Raw genomic sequence first — 25736 nt, 5'->3', positions numbered from 1 at the left:
GCTTAAAAACAAAAAGTGCTCAAGGTCATTTAGCTTGGAACACTGTACATCAATTTGGCAGGGAAATGAATTTTTGAGTTGACCCCAAAAGGAGCTTAGGTTCAGAGGCTCTGTACATTGCTTAAGTCAGAGTACTTAACATCAGTTCCTTTTCAAAAGGAAGAACTCCTAGCTTTGTAGGCCTGATGCTAAATACTACCTAGGCTTAAAAGTCTCTCCGACTCATGTATGGCGATTCTGGCCAAGCTTCTGACTTCGGCACGCACCGGAAAGCAAGATAAGCTCAGCTTCTGGCGCACACCGGCATGAGGGAGGCCCAGTGCCAGAAGCTTGGGAGACCCGGGCTCGGCAGCAACCAGAGGACCGGCAGCAGTGCCCGGCCAGAGACCCGAGACCATCCACAGCAAGTCTATTTTTATATGTATTTGGGGGAGAGGGATTTTTATTTTATTATTTATATATGATTTATATATGATTTATATATGATTTTTTGGGGTTGTATTTGAGGGGTGGGAAGGTTGTGTGGGTGGGGTTTTTCGTGGGGGGGGGATCGAGTTAGAGTGGAGTAATTGACTGGGGAGGTGTAAGAAGAGGGGGTGAAAGAGGATGAGGAAAAGAGGGATTAAGAGTGAGAAGCAGGGGGAGTGATTGAGTGAGGTAATTAAAGGGGTTAGAGTGAGGTGAGGGTGTGAGCAAGGCAGAGGAGTAATATATGGGAAGAAGGGGAACTCGCAGGTCTGAGATGGGGGAGCTGTCGTAATTAGCCCTGGGCCCCAGGAAATCTGCCTGCGACCCTGGTGATCAGATGCAAGATTCATAAATCCTGATCCATGATAGATTGTGGCCTTAGGCAAATCTATCTCTGGAGGCACAAAAAAAGAAAAGCACTAAAAAAAACCTTAGGGGCAGAGATCTAGTGTGCCTGCCTCTGTTTATAGCAACTCCATAAACCTATATCACCACTTACAATTGGTATCTATTATATGGTGTTTGGCTTTAAAAAAATATGTTAACTTAAAAGATCCACGTTTAACAATTTTCTTGGCATTATAATATTACATACTGACCTGGTCCTTTTTGCTTTTGTGAGACGATGCAACGTAAGCCAAGTACTGGATGACTTTTTTTGTGTTTTCTGTTTTGCCCGCACCAGACTCTCCCCTGAAAAAGATAGATTACTTTTTGCAATGCTTGACAAATCTTTGTTAACAGAATAACCGGTTCAAGAGCTGTAATTTGCCAATACTTGAGCCTTGCCTGGTCTACTTACACTGTTAAGTAACTAGGAACAGTGGGCAGAATAAAACTGCCATTGGCAACTGATTTTAGCTCTCCCTAAACTTGAGGGTTTATCTTCAAAAGACCAGGTTGATTTATTCTAAGTGCACCACATACACGGGGAGTATTTTAGATTTAATTTTTAAAGGTATGTTGCGATACAGCAACATTGTCGACATCAGAAACCCATCGTGGTAGATGAGATTTACTAGCATAACAAAGCAATAGAATTTTTTTGTTTAAAAAATGCTTGGTTTCGACAATTCGCTATTTAAAATCATAACACTTCTTGTAATGTGCTCTAACCGGTAGGTTAAGGGTCAGTCAAATCAACATGTGTAAAGGGCAGCAAATTTAAAAGCCAACCTGCTTAATTTAAGGCTTAAATTTAAGTGGACCTGACCCATCACAAATTGTGTTTGAGGGGGAAGGCAGGAGAGAACAGATGGCTTCTTCATTCATTTCCAAGACAAAATGATTTATAGCAGATTTTCCATTTCTTTGCTGCTCAAAAGCAATAATCCTGCAGTCACAATAAAATGCAGAAAGTATAGTAGAGGAAAGCTTGAAAACAAACTAACGCTTTCAGAAATTCACACACTTGCTCAGATATTTCAAGAGGTGTGAGCAGAGGGATACTTACGTGCAAAGGATGGACTGATCTTCCCGATCTGAAAAAGTAAACAAAAGCACTTAATGGTGAGGCAGAACAAAATAATTCAGGTTATTGCTTTTAGCTCATTTTAAAAGGCTAGACAGTCAAGGACAAAACAATGTAATAGTTACCAAAGTTATTGTCTGTTTGAGATCAATGCTCTATGATTAATCTCTAATAGCATGCCAAGGAGGAGGGGGGGGGGGGAGGGAGGGGGGGAGAAAGAGTACTGGGAACAAAAGCTTCAAGCATATACATTGAACAGGTGCAGTATAAACTTCCATTCGATCATAAAGCCCAACATTCATGCAGAAAGCAGGTACAAAGAACATTTATTGTGCACGTTGCCCATTTACAATCCTTGCACCTTACGGTCCTGCAGTTTAACAATTAAGCAACATATCAATATAGCATACCCAACTCAAATCTGCCAAGACCATTTAATTCAACATGGATAACTAGAACAGCTACTCGGGTCTCTTGGAGCATTACATTGCAGACGGCCCCACACCATATGTGTTATATTTGCAGCGAGTAAAAAGCTGTGAATGTATATTAAACTTCTATATTTTTAAAAAACACAATTGCACAAAGCAGCTATTCAGTTTAACAAGAGCAATACTGTATGTTGCTGGCCATATCCGTCAGCAAAGGAGCTTCCCATGTTGAAACCATAAGAATTAATGTAACTGGACTGGGAGAGAGTTCAAAGAACCCATCGAATACCTGGCTGCAGAGAAGCCTTTAGGCAAACAGTGTGAAAGGTGAGGCCATCAGCTACCAGGCACCCATTCCCCTCCCCTATAAAAAGGGCAGGGGGGGTGGGGGGGAGGAGAAAACTGCAACAGGGTGATGTCAGCTGGGTGATGACTCATTTTGGCTGATGTGTGCTGCTACTATTATGTCTATTTACCCAATCATATCTGACCTATTCTACCTTTAGCCTCAATTGTTTTTCCCTATGCTGCCTCAGTCCTCAAGTGGCAGCTTAAGTGTTTCTGGTTTAACTCATTAATGTAATTAGAGTTCCATTACTGTAGGTTACTGCATTTCCATCTATATTCTAGCTAGATTTAGATTGAGCTTTGTAGCTATATATTGCATTAATCTACAAACGTGAAAGAAGGAGTAACAGTTTTAATGAACAAGCCATCTAAGTGAGAAAGTTAGGTGTGAGACCCATCAGTCTGTAACCTCAACAGTCCTTTATTTCCCTGGGAATTAAATGCCAATATAGATCAACTATTGGTTAAGATATTACATAGATATGAATATCTTATTGGCTTGCAACGTATGATTGCATGTACATTAAAAAAATTTTTTTTTTTTTTTTAAACACAAATTGCTAAATCATAAGACATTTGGATGGGACTGCTCAAGAAAATCCATGTTGAACTGCCACAGGATCACCCAGTGGTGTTATCTGGATTACAACTTTCCAGTAATATTTTAGGCATCAATTTGAAGTAAAAGTTGCTAAACTGATACATTTGGTAGGAATTGTCTGCCAAGTGCCACCCCAATGCAACCCAACAAAACCAATGTACAAAGAATCAACATGTGCACAGATACAAATAGGTTTGGCTACAGAACGTTGCAAAGTAATTGATCAAGTTGATGTTCAGATGTCAAATGAAATTCTTCATGTGAATCCATTACAACAATAGGAATGCAACTGAATTGATGTACAAATGAAAGCCAATTTAAAAAAAAATAATTTAATATGGGTTTCAGTTGTGGTTAAAATCACATTTAAAGTTAACCCATCTCTGCTGGAAACACTAACAAAAGGAATTTGATACTTAGAACATGACATGTTTCACCCAACTTTCATTCTAATCTGCACTTGAGCAAAGGAACAGTATTTTACCTATGGTGGCAGCCAGTAACATTTAGCAACGTTAAGAATTTAAGATTTAGACTTGAAAATGGCTGCCCTGGGGGCCTGCACCAAAAATATGTTTTGCACATCCCACAAGTTATTCCAAAACAAGAAACCAGGGACATAAACCATTCCAGATTTGTGCAAGGGCTCTTTATTTTATAGGATAAGTAATTGCAGCATGCCAGTAAATAGAAAGCTGGGAGTAAAATGATGGGGGAACAGCTTTTCCAGTATCAATGAAAAATGTTTTTTTAAGTATCTGTATATCAAGGATTTTCATTTTACATGGTGGTTGTGGTGATAATTGCTACAAGCAAACAATCCCCAATCCTTTAAAAGGGATATTACTACTAAATCACACTATGGTGTTTTCACAATACAAATCTTGTATAGCAGGGGCAGTAATGAATACATGCCTAAAAGGCATTTGTAACTTGACATTTGGTTGAGCTGCGCTTGAAGAGCCGGTTGCACAAGAGTGCAAACATTAGAGGTTTTACTGCAAAAAAATAAAAAAACAAAAACAAACAAATGGATCCCTCAACTTCAAGCTTTCTGACCTTACTCCTCCCCGACAGACTGTGGAAAGGATACCAATACTAAAAGTTGCTGTCTTTCTTTAGATCAGGGGTGGCCAACTCCAATCCTCAAGCATGTCAGGTTCAGCATATCCCTGCTTCAGCACGGGTTATCCTGAAAACCTGATCTGTTGGTGGCCCTTGAGGACCACTCCAGCTGTAAAGTAATGCATGCAGTGCACTACATTTATAGTTTATCAGATGAAGATTCTGACAAGGTAAGGCTAAGGCCCCGGTCACGACGCTGTAACGGATGCCCGCGCTTTTGGCGGCGCGTTCAGCCGATTCCCTGGTCTGCAGCTCACTGCAGGAGCAGAGACGTGGCGGAGGAGTGACGGGGGCGCGGCCATGACGTCACCCGACAGGTTCGCCCTCATTGGCTGAACCGCCGGGGGGCGTGCCTAGCCGCTCGACGCGAGTCCTGCTCTCAATTCTATTGAGAGCAGGAGTAGCTCTCGCGCGAGCGCTGCAGCCCCCCCTCGCAGCGGGCCCGGTGCCATAGCGGGGAGGGCTCTCGTGCGCGCAGCGTCCGCCACAGCGGACGCTGTAGTAGGCAGCGGGGGCAAGGCCTTAGTCCTGCAGAGAGGCGTCCCACTGGGAAAGTTTACTGTTCTGTGATCAAGGAAGACCACGTTGGTGTTAAGTTAAGCCACTTAGGTTTTGTTCTTATCCACTAGCCAACAACTAACATGTACAGTGTACTGTATTTCAACTTTTTATTCATTATTTCAAGATGAACTTATTACATGCTACTCCTGAAGCAAATGAGTAGTTGGCAAGTGAAAGAAACGGTTTGTAAGTGTAGCTCAAAATAACTTGGGGGGGTCGGGGAGTGTAAAAATTAGTTTACAACTCTGCAAAATGTTAATACAAGAATACAGAGAACAACTTCCTGTGTTAAACCTATCACAATTATGCCATTACTACCTGTACCATGCCAATACAGACATGTGCTGGAATGCTATGGCACTTACACAAGCTCCTGCAATAGTTGACCAGTTTTAACTCAGAATAGTATTTTGTAACGTCAGTGAGAGAAGCATCAAAGCTTAACACGAAACAGATTTATGTTTTTGCTTTCAGCCTGATTGCCAACGTGTATGTGTGTGTATGTGTGTGTATGTGTGTGTGTATGTGTGTGTGTGTATGTGTGTGTATGTGTGTATGTGTGTGTATGTGTGTATGTGTGTGTGTGTATGTGTATGTGTGTGTATGTGTGTGTGTATGTGTGTGTATGTGTGTGTATGTATGTATGTATGTATGTGTGTGTATGTATGTATGTATGTATGTGTGTATGTGTGTGTGTGTATGTGTGTGTGTATGTGTGTATGTGTGTGTATGTGTGTATGTGTGTGTGTGTATGTGTATGTGTGTGTATGTGTGTGTATGTGTGTGTGTATGTGTGTGTGTGTATGTGTGTGTATGTGTGTATGTGTGTGTGTGTATGTGTGTGTATGTGTGTATGTGTGTGTGTGTATGTGTATGTGTGTGTATGTGTGTGTGTATGTGTGTGTATGTGTGTGTATGTATGTATGTATGTATGTGTGTGTATGTATGTATGTATGTATGTGTGTATGTGTGTGTGTGTATGTGTGTGTGTATGTGTGTGTGTATGTGTGTGTGTATGTGTGTGTGTATGTGTGTGTGTATGTGTGTGTGTGTGTGTGTGTGTGTGTGTGTGTGTGTGTGTTATGGAAAAGTTATTTTGAGAGGGGGAGAGGGAGGAGGGATAAGAGGGGGAAAATGGGGAGGGGAGGGAGAAGAGAAGTGATAGACAAGGTAGGGGAGATAGATAAAGGACAGGGTTCCCCAGAGTTTCACAATATTATTCTGGATACATACACCACTTATTACTCCAAGTTTCCCAAACACAGATACCCAGCAAGCTCTCAGACCACCTCCCGCCCCCCAAGGTTCTCCATTTTGACGATTGAGCTATATCCTTACGTTGCATCAATACTAAACATACAGTTTACTGCAAAAGCGAGAATGTCTGACTTTTACAATGTACAGCTTCCTCTGCCTGGTAAGACCGTGACGTGCCCATTATCCTTCTCAAACATCAGAGATTGCCAACATTAGGCCACTGAAGTAAAAACCAGAAGCGCTGCTCACATTGCATTTGGACATTACCAAGAACACCCACAATGCAAGGTCACCCCTAAATGTAACCTTGTTCAAAACAGGTTACATTTAACAGTTAAGCATCAAAAAAGGTTACCTCTTGGAGACAAACTTAATCCAAGTTAATATTTATTACTCCTAGTAAATCCACAAAGTGCCTAACATTTTAGGGGTAATTGCCCAGGCAGATTAAAGGGCAAACACATTAGGACATAGCAGAAGTTTACGCAAACAAAACCTCACCTGTCAACCCACAAGTTGCATTTAAGACCAATGTAATAAGAGCATAAAACGACAGTAAAAACATGAAATACTGAAGTGTGGCAGATTAAGATCTGTATTTTATGACTCATTGTTGCTAGAAGAATGCAGGTAGAAATGACCTGTGTGTGCTCCAACTCAGTTATATTAATAGTTTGTATGCCAGAGTTGATTAGTTTATATCTTAACTTCAAATCTGCTGTTTTATGCCCGCCCCTGTCTGAAGGCACGTTACATTCACTAGTTCTATAGCTCCTGCCCAGGAAAGGGGAAAAAGGGGGGGGGGGGGGGGGGGGGAGTGGGGGGAACAAAAAAACCGAGAGAAAAAAAACGCAGCTACTTGAAGCTCAGAACTACATTACTGTTTGTTCAAAAGCATTGCATGTTCTGTAATTTTCTGTGTGTACACCAATATACTGTAGATATATTGCATCTATATATAGTGTACCTGCGCTATTCTGCAGTATAATTAGACAGCAAACTACATGCTTTGTGACTACATGCCTAGATTGGGAAATATATACTGTAGAGAAGTGTACAGTGTGAACATCTGAACCAACTTTTCCCAAAAATTTAAGCAAGCAGATAAAGTGTGCCAAAAGGAGAATTTCCGAGTATTTTTACTATTTCCATGGGGGCGAGATACTACATCCATACAACTAAATATGACTGCAGATCAAATAAATAGAGACTTGCTGTATTTGTGCACTGGTTGTCGGGCAATTTGTTTTCAGGAATATACAAAGTCAAGGCGTCCGGTGAACGCCAGCGATTTGATGGCGCAGAGGGGGGAGCTTACCTTGCATCATGCTTCGGTAGGCAGTGTCTGTGATGGCATAAATGTGAGGGGGCATTTCATGTCTCTTTTTCCCTTTGTACATGTCCACAATTTCTTCTGAGTAAATTGGCAAGTTCTTGTAGGGGTTTATTACAACGCAAAACAGGCCGGAGTAAGTCTGCAAATAAGTTAGGAGAAAAAAAAATGTAAAAGAAATTATAAAGGGTTTACTGATTTCTCTATTCTGAATTTGAAATTTTAATTCCATTGCATTTAAAAAAAAAAAAAAAAAACCACACAAAGCTTCCTCAACATTACTATTAAACATGGACGTTTTTATGGTGTGCTACAATAGCAATATTATATTGTAAAATACCACTTGTGAGCACATTAAAGCAGGAAAACATGTGAAATCTTGTTTAAATAAAATTAGTACTGTAGTATTTGATAGTGACTTTATTCATCTTCGTGCCAAGTTTTAAAGCATCTTTGATTTCTATAGCAGGTTTTAGCTCACCTCCCCAGCAGAGCAAGATTTTTGCAGCACTCCTGTTTGCTGGGAACATTTGCAACAAATCAGAGTTATGCGCTGCAAACTGTAGCAATAGATCATGTTACTAAGCGACGTTTTGACCAGAGCCGTCTTTCAAGTGGCCACTAACAGCTTTAGAAAATCTGACATGCCTTGTGTTGTAGCATACTATTTGGAGTTCCAGCAGGTCATCCTTCAATACAAGAGCACCGGTAATGTATGTTTGTTGATTATATGGTGTGTAGCAGATATCCCCTTTCTCACCTTAACATAAGGATACATTGTAGCTGTTGAGTTAGGCCCGGGCCATAGAGGGGGGGAGCCGTGCTGAGGCGAGCGGACGCTGAGGCTCGCCTGCAGAAGCTGGGCGATTTCACGCCCATACAGGCGAGCCAGCGTCCGCGATCGGAGGTGGGGGGAGACTGTAGGGAGGCGGGGCAGTGACGTCGCTGGGCCAATCGCCCGCGACGCACTGACGTCGACGTCACCGTGACGTTGACGCAGCCCCACTCATTGCAGGGTTTCAGCCGACAGCGCGCTGAAAAACAGCTTGGCGCTCGGCTGAAACCTCCAACTCCTCCGCACGCCTGCGTGAGCCCCCTCTCAAGGCATCCTCATTGAGGATGCAGGGGCTCAGCGCGGAGCGTCCACACGCCTCAGCACGGCCTGTCCATCTATGGACACGGCCTTACACTGACCGAAGCTGCAGTTAACTGCATACATGAGAATTTTTATAGTTATAACAGGAGCACGAAACGATTGCCAGCTTAGGTAAGAATATAGAATTATAGTCACAAAAGAAAAGTTGTAGCACTGCTGCTTTAACATGCCAGGCGGTCTGCAACCCTGCTTCTCCCCCATTATATATCTTTGCATACAATGCTTCCACAGCAGCCAGGTATTCTGGGAAGTTACATGCAAATGAGCACAGGTAAATTAGAACTTTGTTTTTGAACCAACACTGGGGCTCATTCACTAAAAACAGCAGCTGTACCTCATGTTAGTTGGACCATTGATATTAACCATACAGCTACAATGTTTTACAGTGTCATTTAAAGACCAAGTATATTCATCGCCAGGGTAAATATTCCAAAAACAGAGTACAGGCATACCCCGGTTTAAGGACACTCACTTTAAGTACACTCGCGAGTAAGTACATATCGCTCAATAGGAAAACGGCAGCTCACGCATGCGCCTGTCAGAACGTCCTGAACAGCAACACCAGCTCCTTACCTGTACCGAAGCTGTGCGCAAGCGGGGAGAGTATAGAGCCTGTTACACATGTATTATTTACATCACTTATGCACGGATATGAAGATTGAAGTACAGTACATGCATCGATAAGTGGGGAAAAGGTAGTGCTTCACTTTAAGTACATTTTCGCTTTACATACATGCTCCGGTCCCATTGCGTACGTTAATGCGGGGTATGCCTGTATTATACTTCTATATCCTGCTCGTCCCAAATAAAACAACCTGCAGTGTTAGCAACTGTTCAACATTAAATGTAGAACCAGCGATCCGAGTACTTTGGACCAGAAGGCCTGTAATATAGTGAGCGTGCGGCAGATCTGAGGAAATGCAAAAAATGTGCATTGTTGCGCCACATGACAGCCAATCACAATACCCTTCTGGTGTCATGGTCACGCCCCCTAGCCACGCACATCACCGGTTATGTTATATGCGCAACACTGCGCGCCAGCACTTACTATAAAACCAGCCTAATGGAACTATGAGTCAGAATGATGGAGGGGATTTAGAAACGTGGCATATTGAGAGTTTCCAATAGCTCCTGATCTTTAGTTAGAACATTAAGAATCAACTAAGCTCCTGAGAGAGGGGGGGGGGGGAGGGAGAAACTTGTAATAATGGGCTTAAGGAAATACTTTTTACTTAGTTCACCATGCAACCTCTGCATGTTACCACAATCTCTCCAACACAAGAATGTAACTAGGTGGCATCGATAACTCATTACATAGCCACAGAATGTGAGGGGAAGCCTCTCTAAAAACAGGAAACTTCAACTATAGCACACAGGCATTAAAGGGCCCAACAAAGAAGTAGGAAGCAGAAATGTAGCTTCCGGGTTAATCACAGTTTCCAACTTAAAAAGGGGTGGAAGAGAATTAGTAGGCCGAGTTAGTATCACTAGGCCTTATAATTGTTCCATTGAGAAGGATGCTGCCGGAAATGTAATGTGAACAATGGGTAAAAGCCTTCAAATTTTACAAGAACGGTATGATCTGCAGTCGTCGTATAGCCACACAGGCTGTTCTAAGACCTCAACTGCTTGGAACATGTTACCATTAGGGCACTTAGTTATTGGCAACAAGCCCTTCATCGGCACTCAGTCACAGCATCACCACACTGCCTCAGAGTCAGACATACAGGTGCACTATACATCTATTAAAAACTATAGGCATCAGATGTCAGGGCTATTTCCCATTTACTATTCAAAACGTGCCAATTATGCACAAACAAGCTCATTCCTTACCTTGCAGCTCAAAGAAAACTAATGAATGTACACTGAAAGACTAGCATACTGTAGAGCGCAGATTTTACCACAGAAAGGTAAGGGGATGTTTAACATGTTATTGAAATGGGTAGTGGGAGGGCATCCGAACTGTGGCGGAACTACTATATGTGCACCTGGTTTGGCTGCATCAGGGCCGACCTTTAGGGGCCCGTTCTTCACATCACACGAACACTAATTTTATCAGCCGACAGTGTTCCGGCATTTCTAAGGGCCCCCCACAGATTCTACCAGTGGTGCAGGGGCTTAATTGGTGGCAGAAGTCCACCAAGGTGGTCCCAATATGGAAGTTCGGCCCACCTTCCCCGCAACAGCTTAGGTGAGCTACCTCAGTTGCTGCGTAAGGACCACTCCACAGGTAGGTCCCTGGGGCGAGGGCTTTCATTTATTTTAAGAAACAGAGGCCCACTCGTGACTAGCTGTGCCCCAGAGACCCAAGCATGAATTAATCTCAACTTTTCTAACAACGTTCTGGACGTATCAAGACTGGGACAGTGTACCAAATACTCAAGTGACAAAGCAGCAGGTTCTTCCAATTAAATCGAGATGGGATGCCTAAAATGCAGCTGATCACTTCTAGTGAGGGAGGCAGAAAGTATTAGAGTTCTGCAGCATAAACTAAATGTACTACAAAAAAACAAATAGTAATAAGGTGTCATGTTAAAAGCTTTAAAAAAAAATAAAATAGAGAACCTAAAGTAAGATTGCAGAACACCAATTTGGCAACCAGTAGGTCATGTCACTAAGGTTTATCGGGTGCAGCCGTTTATTGTATTAACTCGCGTAACAATAGTAAGATTATAAAGCGCTTCTGAACTCTGAGAACATGACAGATTTGAAAAACACAAGATGAAGGGTACACTTGACATTGAGTGACACTGCATTTCAAATGAAATTTTGAATGAGAAGTTAGACATTTCCAGAGACAATTCCTGTTTCTTCACCATGTCCCATCCTCAACTGTGCTACATTAGATTGGCATACACTGTTTGCAAAGGTGTGATGTGGCATACAGTCTACTTCTGATTTGCATAACAGGGTTTAAATCCAGTAATTATTTTTAGTCTAATTTGACCACTACACCCACACAAAAAAACTAACAAAAAGAGTGCCTTGTGTGTCTGGCTTGCCAGACACTTTTTTGTAGTGGTCACATTTTTCCACCAGTTTTACATACATCAAAGCCTTCCTTAGGCTTGGTCCCCAGTACAGCAGGCAGCGTGCGCACCGCTCTCCTCCCTAGATGTCCCTAGTGCCTCCTCGCGTCCAGTCACTACACACTGAGACGTCAGATAGCAAGGACTACAATAGGATTGTGATCCTGAGCGGCGACACATCACGTGGCAGGGAGCTAATGAGGGGAGATTGCTGGCAGCCTGGCATAAATGGGAGGGGATGGACAAAATCAGATTCTGGGATAGGTTCTCCGCTCCACACACACAAACCTGCAGCCTTGACACTAAACAGATGTGATGTGGCTCCAGAACTTCTATAGCTTGGCATTGCAATCCCTTGCTGCAGGGATGGGGGGTGGGTGGGTGCACTGTGTATACTGCCCTGACCTGGACGTACCGCCAGGACGCAAGGCGCGTGCAGTGGGGCCTTAGCCTGGCTGTACCACTAAACACATACAAACCACATCTGTTATCTGCTGTACAATACCTTCTTACAGGGACAAGTTGAAGCAGCAACCACCTTCAAAAGTTACTTGAAATTATACCTAGTGATTGCTACTAGATCAGCTATTTCTACATTTTCTTTTCACAAACTGGTCACTTTAAAAACCTTAATGGTGCAAGATTTTTGGAAGTATATTTCCAAGTGCAACTATGAAAATTTTATTTATTTACTAGCTGAGAGACCCGGCGTTGCCCGGGATGTAAATGCGTAATAGGTAGTATTATTTATAAATCGTGGAACAATAGGTGACTGTTTGTTGTAAAGGTTGGATAATAATATTGAAAAGAAAGATGGAAGAAAATGTAATACGATGTTGTATAAAAATGGTTTATTGTAACCACACCACAGTACAATGTATATTTTGGTGCCATAAGTGATGTAAAAATCTGAGTCGTGTGTCCTGCTAGGGTGTGAGGCGGCGGGTGGCGCGTGGGTTGTGAGTGCTGTCTGTGAGTGGGGGTCCTGCTAGGGTGTGAGGCGGCGGGTGGCGCGTGGGTTGTGAGTGCTGTCTGAGTGGGGGTCCTGCTAGGGTGTGAGGCGGCGGGTGGCGCGTGGGTTGTGAGTGCTGTCTGTGAGTGGGGGTCCTGCTAGGGTGTGAGGCGGCGGGTGGCGCGTGGGTTGTGAGTGCTGTCTGTGAGTGGGGGTCCTGCTAGGGTGTGAGGCGGCGGGTGGCGCGTGGGTTGTGAGTGCTGTCTGTGAGTGGGGGTCCTGCAAGGGTGTGAGGCGGCGGGTGGCGCGTGGGTTGTGAGTGCTGTCTGTAAGTGGGGGTCCTGCTAGGGTGTGAGGCGGTGGGTCAGTGATGTCGGGGGGTAGGGGCGGGAGGCAGCAGGTGTGTGTGGCGGCAGGTATGTGTCGAGTGTGGCGGGTGTCTGTTGAGTGCGTGCAGCGGCTGTGAGGCGGTGGGTGAAAGGCAGAGGCGGCCGGAGTAAGGGCGGGTGAAAGGCAGAGGCGGGGGTGGGGAGGCGGTAAGGCAGGCATGAAGGCGAAGGGCGGCGGGAAGGGGAGGAGGGGGTGGAGGAGGGGGGAAGGGTTAGAGGAGGGGGGGGGGAGGGTTTGAGGAGGGGGTTGAAGTGTGGGAGGGGGTGGGAGGGGAAAGGGTAAAAAGAGGTGGAGGGGGGGGGTGGAAAGGGGAGCGGAGGAGGGGTGAAGGGGAGCGGGGGGGGGAAGGGGAGCGGGGGGGAAGGGGAGCGGGGGGGAAGGGGAGCGGGGGGGGGAGGGGAGAAGTGGTGGGAAGGGGGAGGAGGGGGGAGGTGGTGGAAAGGGGGAGAAGGGGGGAGGTGGTGGGAAGGGGGGAGGTGGTGGGAAGGAGGAGGAGGGGGAAGGTGGTGGAAAGGGAGAGAAGGGGGGATGTGGTGGGAAGGGGGAGGAGGGGGAAGGTGGTGGGAAGGGGGAGGAGGGGGAAGGTGGTGGGAAGGGGGAGGAGGGGGGAGGTGGTGAGAAGGGGGAGGTGGTGGGAAGGGGGGGGAGGTGGTGGGAAGGGGGGGAGGTGGTGGGAAGGGGGGGAGGTGGTGGAAAGGGGGGGGGAGGGGTGAGGTGGTGGGAAGGGGGAGGAGGTGGGAAGGGGGAGGCGGTGGGAAGGCGGGGGTGGGAGGCGGTGGGAAGGGGGTGGGAGGCGGTGGGGAGGCGGTGGGAAGGGGGGGAGGGAGGCGGTGGGAAGGGGGGGAGGGAGGCGGTGGGAAGGGGGGGAGGGAGGCGGTGGGAAGGGGGGGGTGGGAGGCGGTGGGAAGGGGGGGTGGGAGGCGGTGTGAAGGGGGGTGGGAGGCGGTGGGAAGGGGGGGAGGGAGGCGGTGGGAAGGGGGGGAGGCGGTGGGAAGGGGGGGTGGGAGGCGGGGGGGAAAGGGGGGTGGGAGGCGGGGGGAAGGGGGGGTGGGAGGCGGTGGGAGGCGGTGGGAAGGGGGGGTGGGAGGCGGTGTGAAGGGGGGGTGGGAGGCGGTGTGAAGGGGGGGAGGGAGGCGGTGTGAAGGGGGGGAGGCGGTGTGAAGGGGGGGAGGCGGTGGGAAGGGGGGGGAGGCGGTGGGAAGGGGGGGAGGCGGTGGGGAAGGGGGGGGAGGCGGTGGGAAGGGGGAGGGGAGGCGGTGGGAAGGGGGAGGGGAGGCGGTGGGAAGGGGGGGGAGGCGGTGGAAAGGGGGGGGAGGCGGTGGGAAGGGGGGGGGCGGTGGGAAGGGGGGGTGGAGGGGAGGTGAAGGGGTGAAGGGGGGGGTGGAGGGGAGGTGGAGGGGGGGTGGAGGGGAGGTGAAGGGGGGGGAGTGGAAGGGAGGGGGGTGGAAGGGAGGTGATGGGGGGGTGGAAGGGAGGGGGGTGGAGGGGAGGTGAAGGGGGGGGTGGAGGGGAGGTTAAGGGTGGGAGGTAAATAGGGAGGTGAGGGGGGAGGTAAATGGGGAGGTGAAGGGGGGTGGAAGGGAGAAGTGGAGTGAGGGGAGGTGAAAGGGGGTGAGGGGAGGTGAGGGGAGGTGATGGGGGGTGAGGGGTGGTGAAGGCCGCTCACTCACCCGTCCGGCAGGTCCCACGTGGATCTGAGGCGGGAGGCAGCGTGTTGTGGCCGCTCCCCCGCTGTGTCCCGGGCGCCGCCATCTTGGGCACTCGGCGCCGCGAGGCAGCCTGCCTGGCCACTGGCTGTTCCCCCGCCGGGGAGGGGGTGAGTTGTAGCGCCGGTGAGGGGGGGGCATGTATATGTGTGGGGGGGGAGAGGTGGGAGATATAGAGGGGGGGTCTCGCACGGCCGCTGACACTGGGTGGGGGGGGGGGGGCGCTGAAGGGGTAATAATAGTGTGTGTGTCCCGCTGACTGTAGCAGCGCCGGGGGAGGGGGGGGTCGGGGTGAAAGCGCGGGAGACACGGGGAGAGGAGGAGGTGCGCGCGGGTGCTGCTAACTGTGAGCCCCGCTAATGTAGGTAACAGTGTGTGTGTGTGTGTGTGTCACTGTGTGTGTGTCTGTCATTGTGTGTGTGTGTCCCTGTGTGTGTGTGTCCCTGTGTGTGTGTGTCCGTGTGTGTGTGTGTGTCCCTGTGTGTGTGTGTGTCCCTGTGTGTGTGTGTGTCCCTGTGTGTGTGTGTGTCCCTGTGTGTGTGTGTGTCCCTGTGTGTGTGTGTGTGTCCCTGTGTGTGTGTCCCTGTGTGTGTGTCCCTGTGTGTGTGTCCCTGTGTGTGTGTGTCCCTGTGTGTCCTTTGGCCCGTCACTCCGCCTCAGGCCAATGAGAGGTGTGCGGGGGCGGGCCAAGGGACCAATCAGATTTCCCCTAGGGACACCGGACATCCAGCAGGCATGCATGCATGCAGGCAGGCAAACATACAGTGCTTTCACTAATATAGTATAAGATAAAAATGTTTTACCAGGAAGTAATACATTGAGAGTTACCTCTCGTTTTCAAGCATGTCCTGGGCACAGAGTTAAGACAAATACAGTTACATAAATGAACAGGGTATACATTATATACAAGACATTGCATGCACAGTTAAAGGAAATATATATTATGAGCGTATGAGACAGTTACAGATCAGATTAAAATGTGAGAGCCTTAGATTTGAAAGAACTTAAACTGGTGGTGGATGTGAGAGTCTCTGGTAGGTTGTTCCAGTTTTGGGGTGCACGGTAAGAGAAGGAGGAACGGCCGATACTTTGTTGAGCCTTGGGACCATGAACAGTCTTTTGGAGTCAGATCTCAGATAAGTGCTGCAGGTGGTAGGGGTGAGGAGCTTGTTCAGATAGCTGGGAAGCTTGCCCATAAAGAATTTAAAGGCAAGACCGGAAAGGTGAACTTTGCGCCTAGACTCGAGTGATGACCAATCAAGTTCTTTGATCATTTCGCAGTGATGTGTGTTGTAGTTGCATTGGAGAACAAAACGACAAATTTAATTGTAGAGGGTGTCAAGTTTGCCACGGTGGGTTTGAGGTGCCGAGCCATATACTATGTCTCCATAGTCAATAATTGGCATTAGCATCTGCTGTGCGATACGCTTTCTGACCAGGAGACTTAGGGAGGATTTGCTCCTGTAAAGAACCCCTAGTTTGGCATAAGTCTTGGTTGTCAGGGTATCAATGTGCATCCCGAATTTTAAGTGGGAGTCAAACCATAAGCCCAGGTATTTAAAACGAGTGACAGGTGTTAGGGTGGTGTTAGCGTTGGTTCTAATCTGGAGCTCAGTCACTGGAAGCTTTAAAAATTTAGTCTTGGTCCCAAATACCATTGTTACAGTCTTGTCAGTGTTTAAAAACAGTTTGTTTTGGGAAATCCAGTTTTGGAGTCTGAAAAAGTCAGACTGAAGTATGTGTTGAAGGTCAGAGAGGCTATGGCTGTGTGCATATAGGATTGTGTCATCTGCATACATGTGTATTCAGGCTTCTTTACAAACTTCTGGAAGGATGCCAGAAGTATACATTTTTACTCACATTTATGCCAAGAAGCACACTGTATTTTGCCTTTGAAGCATCATAACAGCATATACAGAAAACAATGGAACATGCAAAGCATGTTAAACAAACTGGGAAAACAAGACAGACAAGCAGTTGAATAGACAGGATGAGACCAGCATGTCTAGTGATGTTCTCAGCGTTTTATATATTTGAAGGGGATGTCCCTCCTAGAACCAAAGCAAATGGTCACATGTCAACCTAAGAGAAGTGACAATCCTTTAATTTCTCAAAATACTGTGATACTTACAATCCTTACCCAATTCTCGTGGTGTTTTTGTATATAAAAAGTACATTGTTGAACACCTTCACCACTTGTTTTGAATGGCCAACGATTGTAACATTTGAGAAAGTTAAACAAAAAAAAACCTCCTCACCATATACTAATTTTTATGCAGAAATATTTAAAACCATTTTAATTTGTGCGGTTGAATCTTTTGAAAGGAAGTTAATCTGCCACCATGAACCTTTACATTACTGGTGTATTGATCGTGGGCACTAAAGGAAGCATGTAGACAATTGGAAGCTGACAAGACTGCAGGAAGCACTTTCAATATTTTTTACAATAGAGTTGAGGCAACTTTGACAACTTATTTTACACCGTTTAATCTGCTATTTAACAAATTCCTTGCATTTAATAATGTCAGAAGAAATGCTCCATTTAAATAAATCTGGATCAGAGGTTAATGTTAGTTGCAAATGGTCTTACATTTACAAGGACTGTTTATGGCAGACCTGGCTGTTTTTCTAGATGTGAGGTTGTTTTTGAAAGTGGGGGATTGAAAAATGGATTCAACTTCCCGACAGCAGAAATAAACAACTTTTATATAACAACTTTATAGATTCCTGAAAGTGCCTTAAAATAATAGAGGGTGTGGCAGTCAAAAAGTTGTGCAAGTTTTACAAAATGTGAAATATTTTAGGGGTCGGACAGCGAGTTGCAATAGTCCGATGGTAAATGTTCTGAGATCTAAATAAGGCAAAGTGTTCGATTGGGAGGGTAAGGGACAGATATCCACGGTCACTCAAACTTCACACTAGAAAAACTTATACCCAAGTGTATTTTAATTACAGGTGCAGTGAAGATTGAGTTCTAATTATAGAAATTCAATCAACTATTTCATATATTCAGTCAGCTTTTGATTGAAAAGTTCTCTAGCCATAAAAATGATTGCAGGTTGATGAAGGGGGGGCTCGGACACTCAGATGGGCTTGTTTTCAATTAAGTTTTAGGAAGAAAAAAAAATCTAGATGAATTTATATTTTCAACCAAGGGCATGTCAATGCTATGACATGTGAAATCTCATTTTCCACTCAAGACCCCTAGAGAACCCCAAACATATGGTGGTGTTGGGGAGTTCTGTTTAGTTTAGAATTTTGATGAAACAGTCTGCATTTATTATACTGTATTTTTGTAATATTTTCCTGTAACTTGAGCACCTATTTTTGTATATTTAATCTAAAATGTAGTGACCATAGCCTTCTGATTGAACTCTGCACGTTTTGAAGAGCGATTACATTCTGACACATTTTGCTACGAGGTGTGAAGTGCATATTTTTTCTAGGAAAACAAGGACCAATGACCCTAGGGAAAATATTTGTTGTATCCTTGGTGGCGATAGATATTATATAGATATTAATTTGAAGGGCCTGCGTAGGTGAAAGTGGATCACTTATATTGCTGTGTATTAACCCTCGTCAGATATACGTCATGTGCTCAGAGGTGTGCTGTTCATGACTCAACTACCAAATAGCATATGCAAGCAAAATGGTACCAATCCTTACACTAAAACCTATCCATAAGATGCTAAGCTGTATTCCATAAGATGCAAACGTAAATACTACACACCCCATGAGCTGGAGTGGTTTAGCGCAAGTCTACACTTAACCTGCTCCTCAAAGCAGAAGTCATGTCAGCTTTGGGACCACTTCTTGCATAGTACACCAGATTAATAAAACCTGCCACACCTTATAGGTTGAATCATTCAAAACCCTCAGCCAAAGATGTAAAGAGACTATGTAATACTTGTGCCAATCTAGGTCAGTTCCATCCTGCTACTTGCCACTCATTTTTATTTTATAATATAAGATGCAGTTCAAGTATTTAATTTGCAACTGCTTCATGCACAATTTGCTTCAAAGCATAAATGCTCCAATTAGACAATGCTGCGTCTGTCAAATTCTTGGTTCACTTTAGTTGAATGGGAGGCTGCAGTGCAAAGTGGAGCTTTGTTCATGGCGGGCTACTCCCCTATATAAAAAAACCCGTAGCCCCAATGTTACATAAATAGAACACAAAAAAATACAATACTTATGTTAAAGATCTGACGCTGCAGTGCAGCTAAAGATACATTATTTAATTGCTTTTAAAGGTTCTCCAGTTTGCAGTTCTGCAAAAACAATGGCAAGGACAGGCTAGTATTGTGGGCAGAAGACATGCAGCATCCTGTGCAGACAGAATGCCAATCTCTTAACATCGTAGCAGGGGGTCATGGGAAAGGTAACCATGGTGGGAGCCAGGAAAGATTAACTCCCAACTATGCCATTTGGCACCCGCCCCCGCCCCGCAGTCTGCCTGCAATTAGGAAGCACAGGATGTGGAGAGATCGAGCCGGTGGGAATGCAAAGGATAAAAATAGTACTTTAATTCATTAGGGGAAAATGGATTAATATTCCATTTAAAAACAGAGCGAAGGCAATGAAGACAAAAAAAAAAAATCCTGCATAAAATGTGCCTGATGTTGCTGCCAGAACTATCTGTTGAGGAGGAACAATGTGAATTGAGGGGGAGGAGAACAATTTAAAATGTACACAGGAATGCTAGGAAGTGGAAGGCAGACCTATAGGAATATTAGCCATATAAATACAAACTGGCCAACAAAGCAAGAGAAGGGTTTAGGAATTAGTTTGTACACATACACATACACATACACATACATCTATATATATATATATATATATATATATATATATATATATATATATATATATATATATATATATATATATATATATATATATATATATATATATATATATATATACTATATATTTGTGAAAGTGTTCTATGTGTCCGTGTCTGTGTCTCCCTGTGTCCCTCCCAGTGTCCCTAGCGGCAATCCCATTGGACCTTGGGCCAGGCTTGGTCCGCCCCGGGCCAGGCTTGGCCCACCCCCGCACACCTCTCATAGGCCTGAGGTGGAGTGACGGGCCATAGGACACACACACACACACACACCACCCCCCCCTCGCCCATCCACCCTCTCACCCCCCCCGCCCTCAACGGCTGCCCGGCCTTGACCCCCCCTCGCCCTTCCCGCAGCGGAACTCCCCCTATCACCACTCCGCGGGACCTCACAAACATCACCCTCTCCCCCGGTGCTCCCTCTTACAGACCACTCCCCCCCAACCCCCCAGAGCAAGCTCTCGCCGCTCTCACCTTCAGGCCTAGAGGCCGCGCCCCCAGGTCACCATCCCCGGGAGCGCTGCTCCGGCTCCCTCAGTCGGGAGCTGTACGGGCCGGGGCGGCCCACACTACCTCCTCACCTGAGCGTCTCAGCTCCGCCTCGCCGGGGGGAACGGAGACCGCCGAGGAACCCGAGGAGGAGCGCGGCCCGGTGCGAGGTAAGTAACCGCAGGGGAAGGGATCTTTCACCCGGGCCCGGCCCTTCACCCCCCCCGGCCCTTTGCCCCCCCCCTCCCTGCCCTTTGCCGCCCCCCTCAGCAATCAGGGTTTATCAGCTAGTGTATGTATGTATGTATATTTTTTTTTAACAGTCATAGGATTGAAGCAGGGGGTCTGAGCTGAACAGTTTTAATATCAGCTCTGGGGACCCCCTGCTTCCCAGGATACTTGCCTCGGTAATGGGTGCCAGTAGGCACACCATCAGGGCAATCGAATAGTGTCCCAAATGTCCCGCGGGCCAATGGGAAGCCATGACGTCATCACTTGCAGCTTTTTATTGGCCCCAGTGACCGGGACCTTTAAACCTGCAAGAGCTGCTACCGGCACCCACTATGGAGGCAAGTATATTGGTGATCGGGGGGGGGGGGAGGGGGAGGTCACTGGAGTTCAAATGACTAGGGCTCCACTCCAGAGACCACCCTCTTCCCACTTAAATGTGGTGTTTTTTTGTTTTTTTTAATTGCAGAATGCAGCATAACTACAAAGCAGGGTAATTTGTATATTGTGTGCTATTTACGTCTCCTACCCCAATAGACCATAAATTAAAATGTTCATAGAACAATGACAGCAGTGTTGAAATAATCACCCTCTTTCTAAACACTGGAAAAAAATTAAGAGAACTTGCCAATGAATGAACTCCCAAGAGCCTGGCTTGTATTTGCTTGCACCCAGGATAAATGTGGTCTCGCCCCATTTAAGAGAAAACTTGGTATAAAGTGGTAGTTGTGTGTTTTTATACAACTGAAAGTAAAAGCTCTGATATGCTACATTTGCAGCCAATGCTTTTTTAAACAGAGGCTAGGTTTAATAGCTTAGTAAATATAGGCCATAGCAGTCTACAAAAAGCACATTAACAAATATTAAGGAGCAATGTAAACTATACATGCCTTAATACGCTCATGAAAAAAAATATTACAGGGGAGATCATTTAAGTTAGGCTCTTTCAGAAATTATTCTACTTCCTTATTGAACAAAGCAGATATGTACGATTAGGGTGGGAAATGGTTTTTTTACTTTGGAAAAGACGCAGAGACTCTTACCAAAATCTTAATTACGGCATGCTGTAAAAGGAGAAAATTGTACCATGGCATCACAGGTTATTTGGAATAAATAAATTGTAGTTAGTTTGACTTACATAGATCAGGCCAGAGTAGTATCTTTCTTTAAGATTGTGCAGGACGGAGGCCTCATTCAGGCAGGTCAGCTCTGCCATGTCTTCCACTTTGGAGAACTTGGGAGGGTTCATCTTCTGGATGTCATCCTTGTTGACCTTCACCTTCTTGCCATTCTCTGCCAGCTCAACAATTGCTTCATCCCCCATCTCCTCCTTCAGGCAGGCTGGCTCGAAGCCATGCTTCTCAGATGGCACCCATACTTGCTTTTTGGCAGACCAGTCAGCCTGTGCCAATGGGTTGTTAATGAAGTTGCGATCCACATATAGGTACTTGTCAGCATCTTTTTGTGCCATGGTGAATCAGGGTAAGGTCTGTAACAAGGAAATATCTATATTTAATCAATGCATATATTAACCTATGCCAACTAGCATCTTTAACAGTACACATTTGCTTAAGTAACTTGCAAACTGCAGCAACACAGGAGGCCTTATGAAAATTTGTAAATTAAAAAATTGGGGCAACTGGTGTATTATATGAAACCCTTGCACAAATGGTTGATTTGATGGCAAAGAAGTTAGAGTTTCACATTACTAGAGTGTTTAAACATCTAATGTCAGTAGCAACAACCACAACAGTAAAGGGGCAGAGAATGTTTCAACAGAAGAATAATCCGAGCCAAGTTTGACACTGGTTCCTCTGCCTTAATACAATGATATGAAATGCTATATGCACTATGCCAAGTAAACCTTATATAAGCCAAGTCAGTCCAGTACATATTGTCAGATCCATGTATTATTTTGCTGCTATTGAGCCTTGCTATTGCATTTTTCTAAGAGAATTAAGACATCTAAATAACACTAAAACATAAGTGTTCAAAAAGAACTAAAAAAATAAAAATTTACTCAGATAAATAGGCTTTTTCATTTTGTAATGTCTTACTAACAAATGGAATGAAATTAAGACGTCCTGTACTAGCTCTAACATGTACCTTTAACTAAGTGGTCCAGTCAAATTGAATGAATTTATTGCAAGGTCATAAAATGTTCTCCTCAACGGCAAGACCTCCTGTGCACATTAAACAAGTGTATGCCAGCATGGAAATAAAGGCTGAATGTCTCCCCCAATGGTGTGAAGGGTTTTAAGAAAATAAATCTGGCCCCTTGCCCCAAAAAAAGTATGAGAGAGCCGGGTCATTACACTGCTCATATTACTCGACTTTTCTGCAGCCTTTGATACTGTGGACCACCCTCTTTTCCACATTCTCCATACTCTTGGTATTCGTAACAAAGCTCTATCCTGGATCTCCTCTTAGCTCTCCCACCATACTTTCAATGACTCTTCTGCCAACACCACCTCCATCGATCTGTGGCAGTTCCACAGGCTGTCCTGGGACCTCTTTTCTCTGTACACTCTAGGTGACCTAATCACATCTCTTGGGTTCAAATATCACCTCTATGGCGACTACTCAAATTTACCTTTCTACCGCTGACCTTATACCTGCTGTACAGACCAAAGTTTCTGAATGGCCCTCCACCGACAAACATAACAAAAACAGAGCTCCTCATTTCATCCCAAACCTGGCCCCACTACCTCCTTCCACATTACTGTTGGAAGTTCTGTCATACACCCAGTAGCGCAAGCACGCTGCCTGGGGGGGGGGGGGGGGTCACACTACTCCTCTCACATTCAAAAACGTATCTAAAACATGTTGCTCCGCATTACAAAGTTACGCCCTTTCTTCTGTTGCTCAACTGCTGAAACTGACAGGCCCTTATTCTCTCCAGTCTATTACTGTACTCTTTCCTAAATCTGTCTGTCTCCGCCTGCTGAGATTACTCTCCTGGCCTATCAAATCCCACATCTCTCAATTCTCCTCACTTTTAAAGCTTTACACGCTTTTGCCCCTCCTTACATCTCAGCCCTAATTTCTCACTTTGCACCATCCCGACTCTTGCGCTCTGCTCAAGGATGTTCTCTACTTTTTTTGTATCTAAAGCCCTACCGCCTTTAACTTCTCACCGACTGCCCCACACCTCTGGAATGCCCTTCCCCTCAATATCTGACTAGCACCTTCTCTATCCATATTTAAGACCCACCTGCTTAACGAAGCATACAAGTAGCTCTGTGGCCAATACTATACACCCGATACATAAAATCTGAGTCCCTTGCAGATGCACTCACCAGAATGCTCTCCTGTCTGTATGTTCTTCCTGCCTACCAATTAGATTGTAAGAAAAAGGAGTCCCTGCTCCAAAGAGCTAAGTGTTACTTATGTCTGAAGCGCTTATTCCCATGATCTGTTTATATGATTGTCATGTGATTTACTACTGTGAAGCGCTATGTACATTAATGGTGCTATATAAATAGACGAACTATTTAAAATTAAAAAAATTTTTACACAAGTGCGCGCACGCAAATTCCTTTCCTAGTTAAGAGCTTTTCAAATGCCTAAATTCCAACAACAAATACCAGTTAATTTCTATAATTTTACCATGAACGTGACAAAGTGCAAATCTCACATTCAAGTAGCCTTGTTTATATTAGGAGCAAGAAGTTAGGATCTTCTGCCTGAAATAATGCAGCTGCAAGTCAGTTGACCGCATACAGCCAAATAAAAACATTTGCAATGAGCAAATGTTTACATCGATATTGTGCAGAAAGCAAAATGCAGGATGATTTCAAACAAAAGTATGCAATTGGGATGTAAAGAATTTAAGAATTAAAAAAACTGAATGTCTGGGGCAGGAGCAGAGCAAATCTTATTTTTTTATTTTAAGAATGAGGCAAGTCTGTTATTAAAAAGATATTTAGTATAATTTTGTACCAAAACAGATTGGAGTGTACACTGAAAACAGTACCAAACCAGAAAAAAGGGAGGATAGCCAACCTTTTGCAACACTTTCAAATATACACTTCACTGTTGGTTATTTTTTTTAAATAAAAGCATCATGAAAGAACACTTGTGGACATGATATGTTTTGTATCAACTCATCTTTTAAATCGCCAAGCATGAAGGGAGAAGAGACCGTTTATATCTGCGGTAGCCAAAGTGATACCCACTTTAGTGGCTACTTCACCTATAAGAGGAGGCTTGCCAATGTAAACTGTGTGGGACTACTTGTTACTAGTGCCAGTTCCTCTCTTCATGCACTCACTGGCTAGTTGCCACTTTTCAGGTTCAAAATGAAAGTGAGTGCTGATGGCAATGCTACACACCCATTTGCCTAAGGTAATGCGCCAAAGAAATTAAAGTCTAAACACACCCTAAAATGCATTACTATTCCTAGGCTGTGGAGATTGATCCAAGAGTGCACTTTCAGAAAACTGTTTTATAAATGTATAACTGTATTAAGCATGTATTATTGAACATTAAGAAATATTCTGTATTAGGTTGATGGCAAACAAATATAAAAATACAAAATATACTGTGACAAGCGCTATACCTAAATTAAAACTATGCAGTGCATATGTGAATTAATTAGTGCAGTGCACAACTAAAGCAGCCTGGTAATCTATTGAGGAATATCCCAAAATAAACCTCAAAATCAAGAATATAAATACAAAAATAGACATAAACCTGGCGCATGTGTAAATACAGTGAAATAATGTGAAATTATATTAAAGTCCAAATATACAGACTATTGTTCCCAATTCTGAGTGGTCATCTGGTGATAGATGGTATCAAAATCACAGAGCAAAGAGTAAACAGTCCTCCTCACGATATATTCAACCTGCAGATGTATGACATAGAGCAGAGAAAAGAGGCGACCGGGACTCAGAAGGCTCCAAGTACAGATTCTCTCCCCTGCATGCATCCTATCTACTTCTAGTAAGTAGGCATCTCATTGAGCTTTGATCATAAGGGCACATTTGGCAACTAGATATACTGCGCAATGTCCTGTTTCTCTGCTTTATGTCATACATCTGCAGGTTTATTTATTTATTTATTTATTTATTTATAAAATATTTTACCAGGAAGTAATACATTGAGAGTTACCTCTCGTTTTCAAGTATGTCCTGGGCACAGAGTAAAACAAATAATACATGGTTACAAATACAGTTACATAAATGAACAGGGTATACATTATATACAAGACATTGCGTGCACAGTTAAAGAAAATATATATTATGAGCGTATGAAACAGTTACAGACCAGATTAAAGTGTGAGACAGCCTTAGATTTGAAAGAACTTAAGCTGGTGGTGGATATGAGAGTCTCTGGTAGGT

At 44.7% G+C, this 25736-nt stretch overlaps 1 protein-coding gene across 2 annotated transcripts in view; it reads right to left on the bottom strand.

Annotated features, from left to right (window-relative positions):
- Window positions 1-25736, bottom strand: part of MYH9 (myosin heavy chain 9) — a 68492-nt gene that overhangs the window by 27617 nt on the left and 15139 nt on the right. For both annotated transcript variants that reach the window (XM_075573918.1, XM_075573919.1), the window contains exons 2-5: window positions 21530-21880; window positions 7581-7737; window positions 1922-1949; window positions 1068-1161 (exon numbers count right to left, since the gene is read on the bottom strand). In XM_075573918.1, coding sequence (XP_075430033.1) covers window positions 1068-1161; window positions 1922-1949; window positions 7581-7737; window positions 21530-21862 — 612 coding nt within the window. In that variant the 5' untranslated portion in view covers window positions 21863-21880. The remainder of the gene's footprint in view (window positions 1-1067; window positions 1162-1921; window positions 1950-7580; window positions 7738-21529; window positions 21881-25736) is intronic.

Source organism: Ascaphus truei, chromosome 17, assembly GCF_040206685.1.
Source record: "Ascaphus truei isolate aAscTru1 chromosome 17, aAscTru1.hap1, whole genome shotgun sequence".
Lineage (NCBI taxonomy): Eukaryota > Metazoa > Chordata > Amphibia > Anura > Ascaphidae > Ascaphus > Ascaphus truei.
Note: the sequence above shows the minus strand (reverse complement) of the source record. Positions and strands in the feature narration are given on the sequence as shown.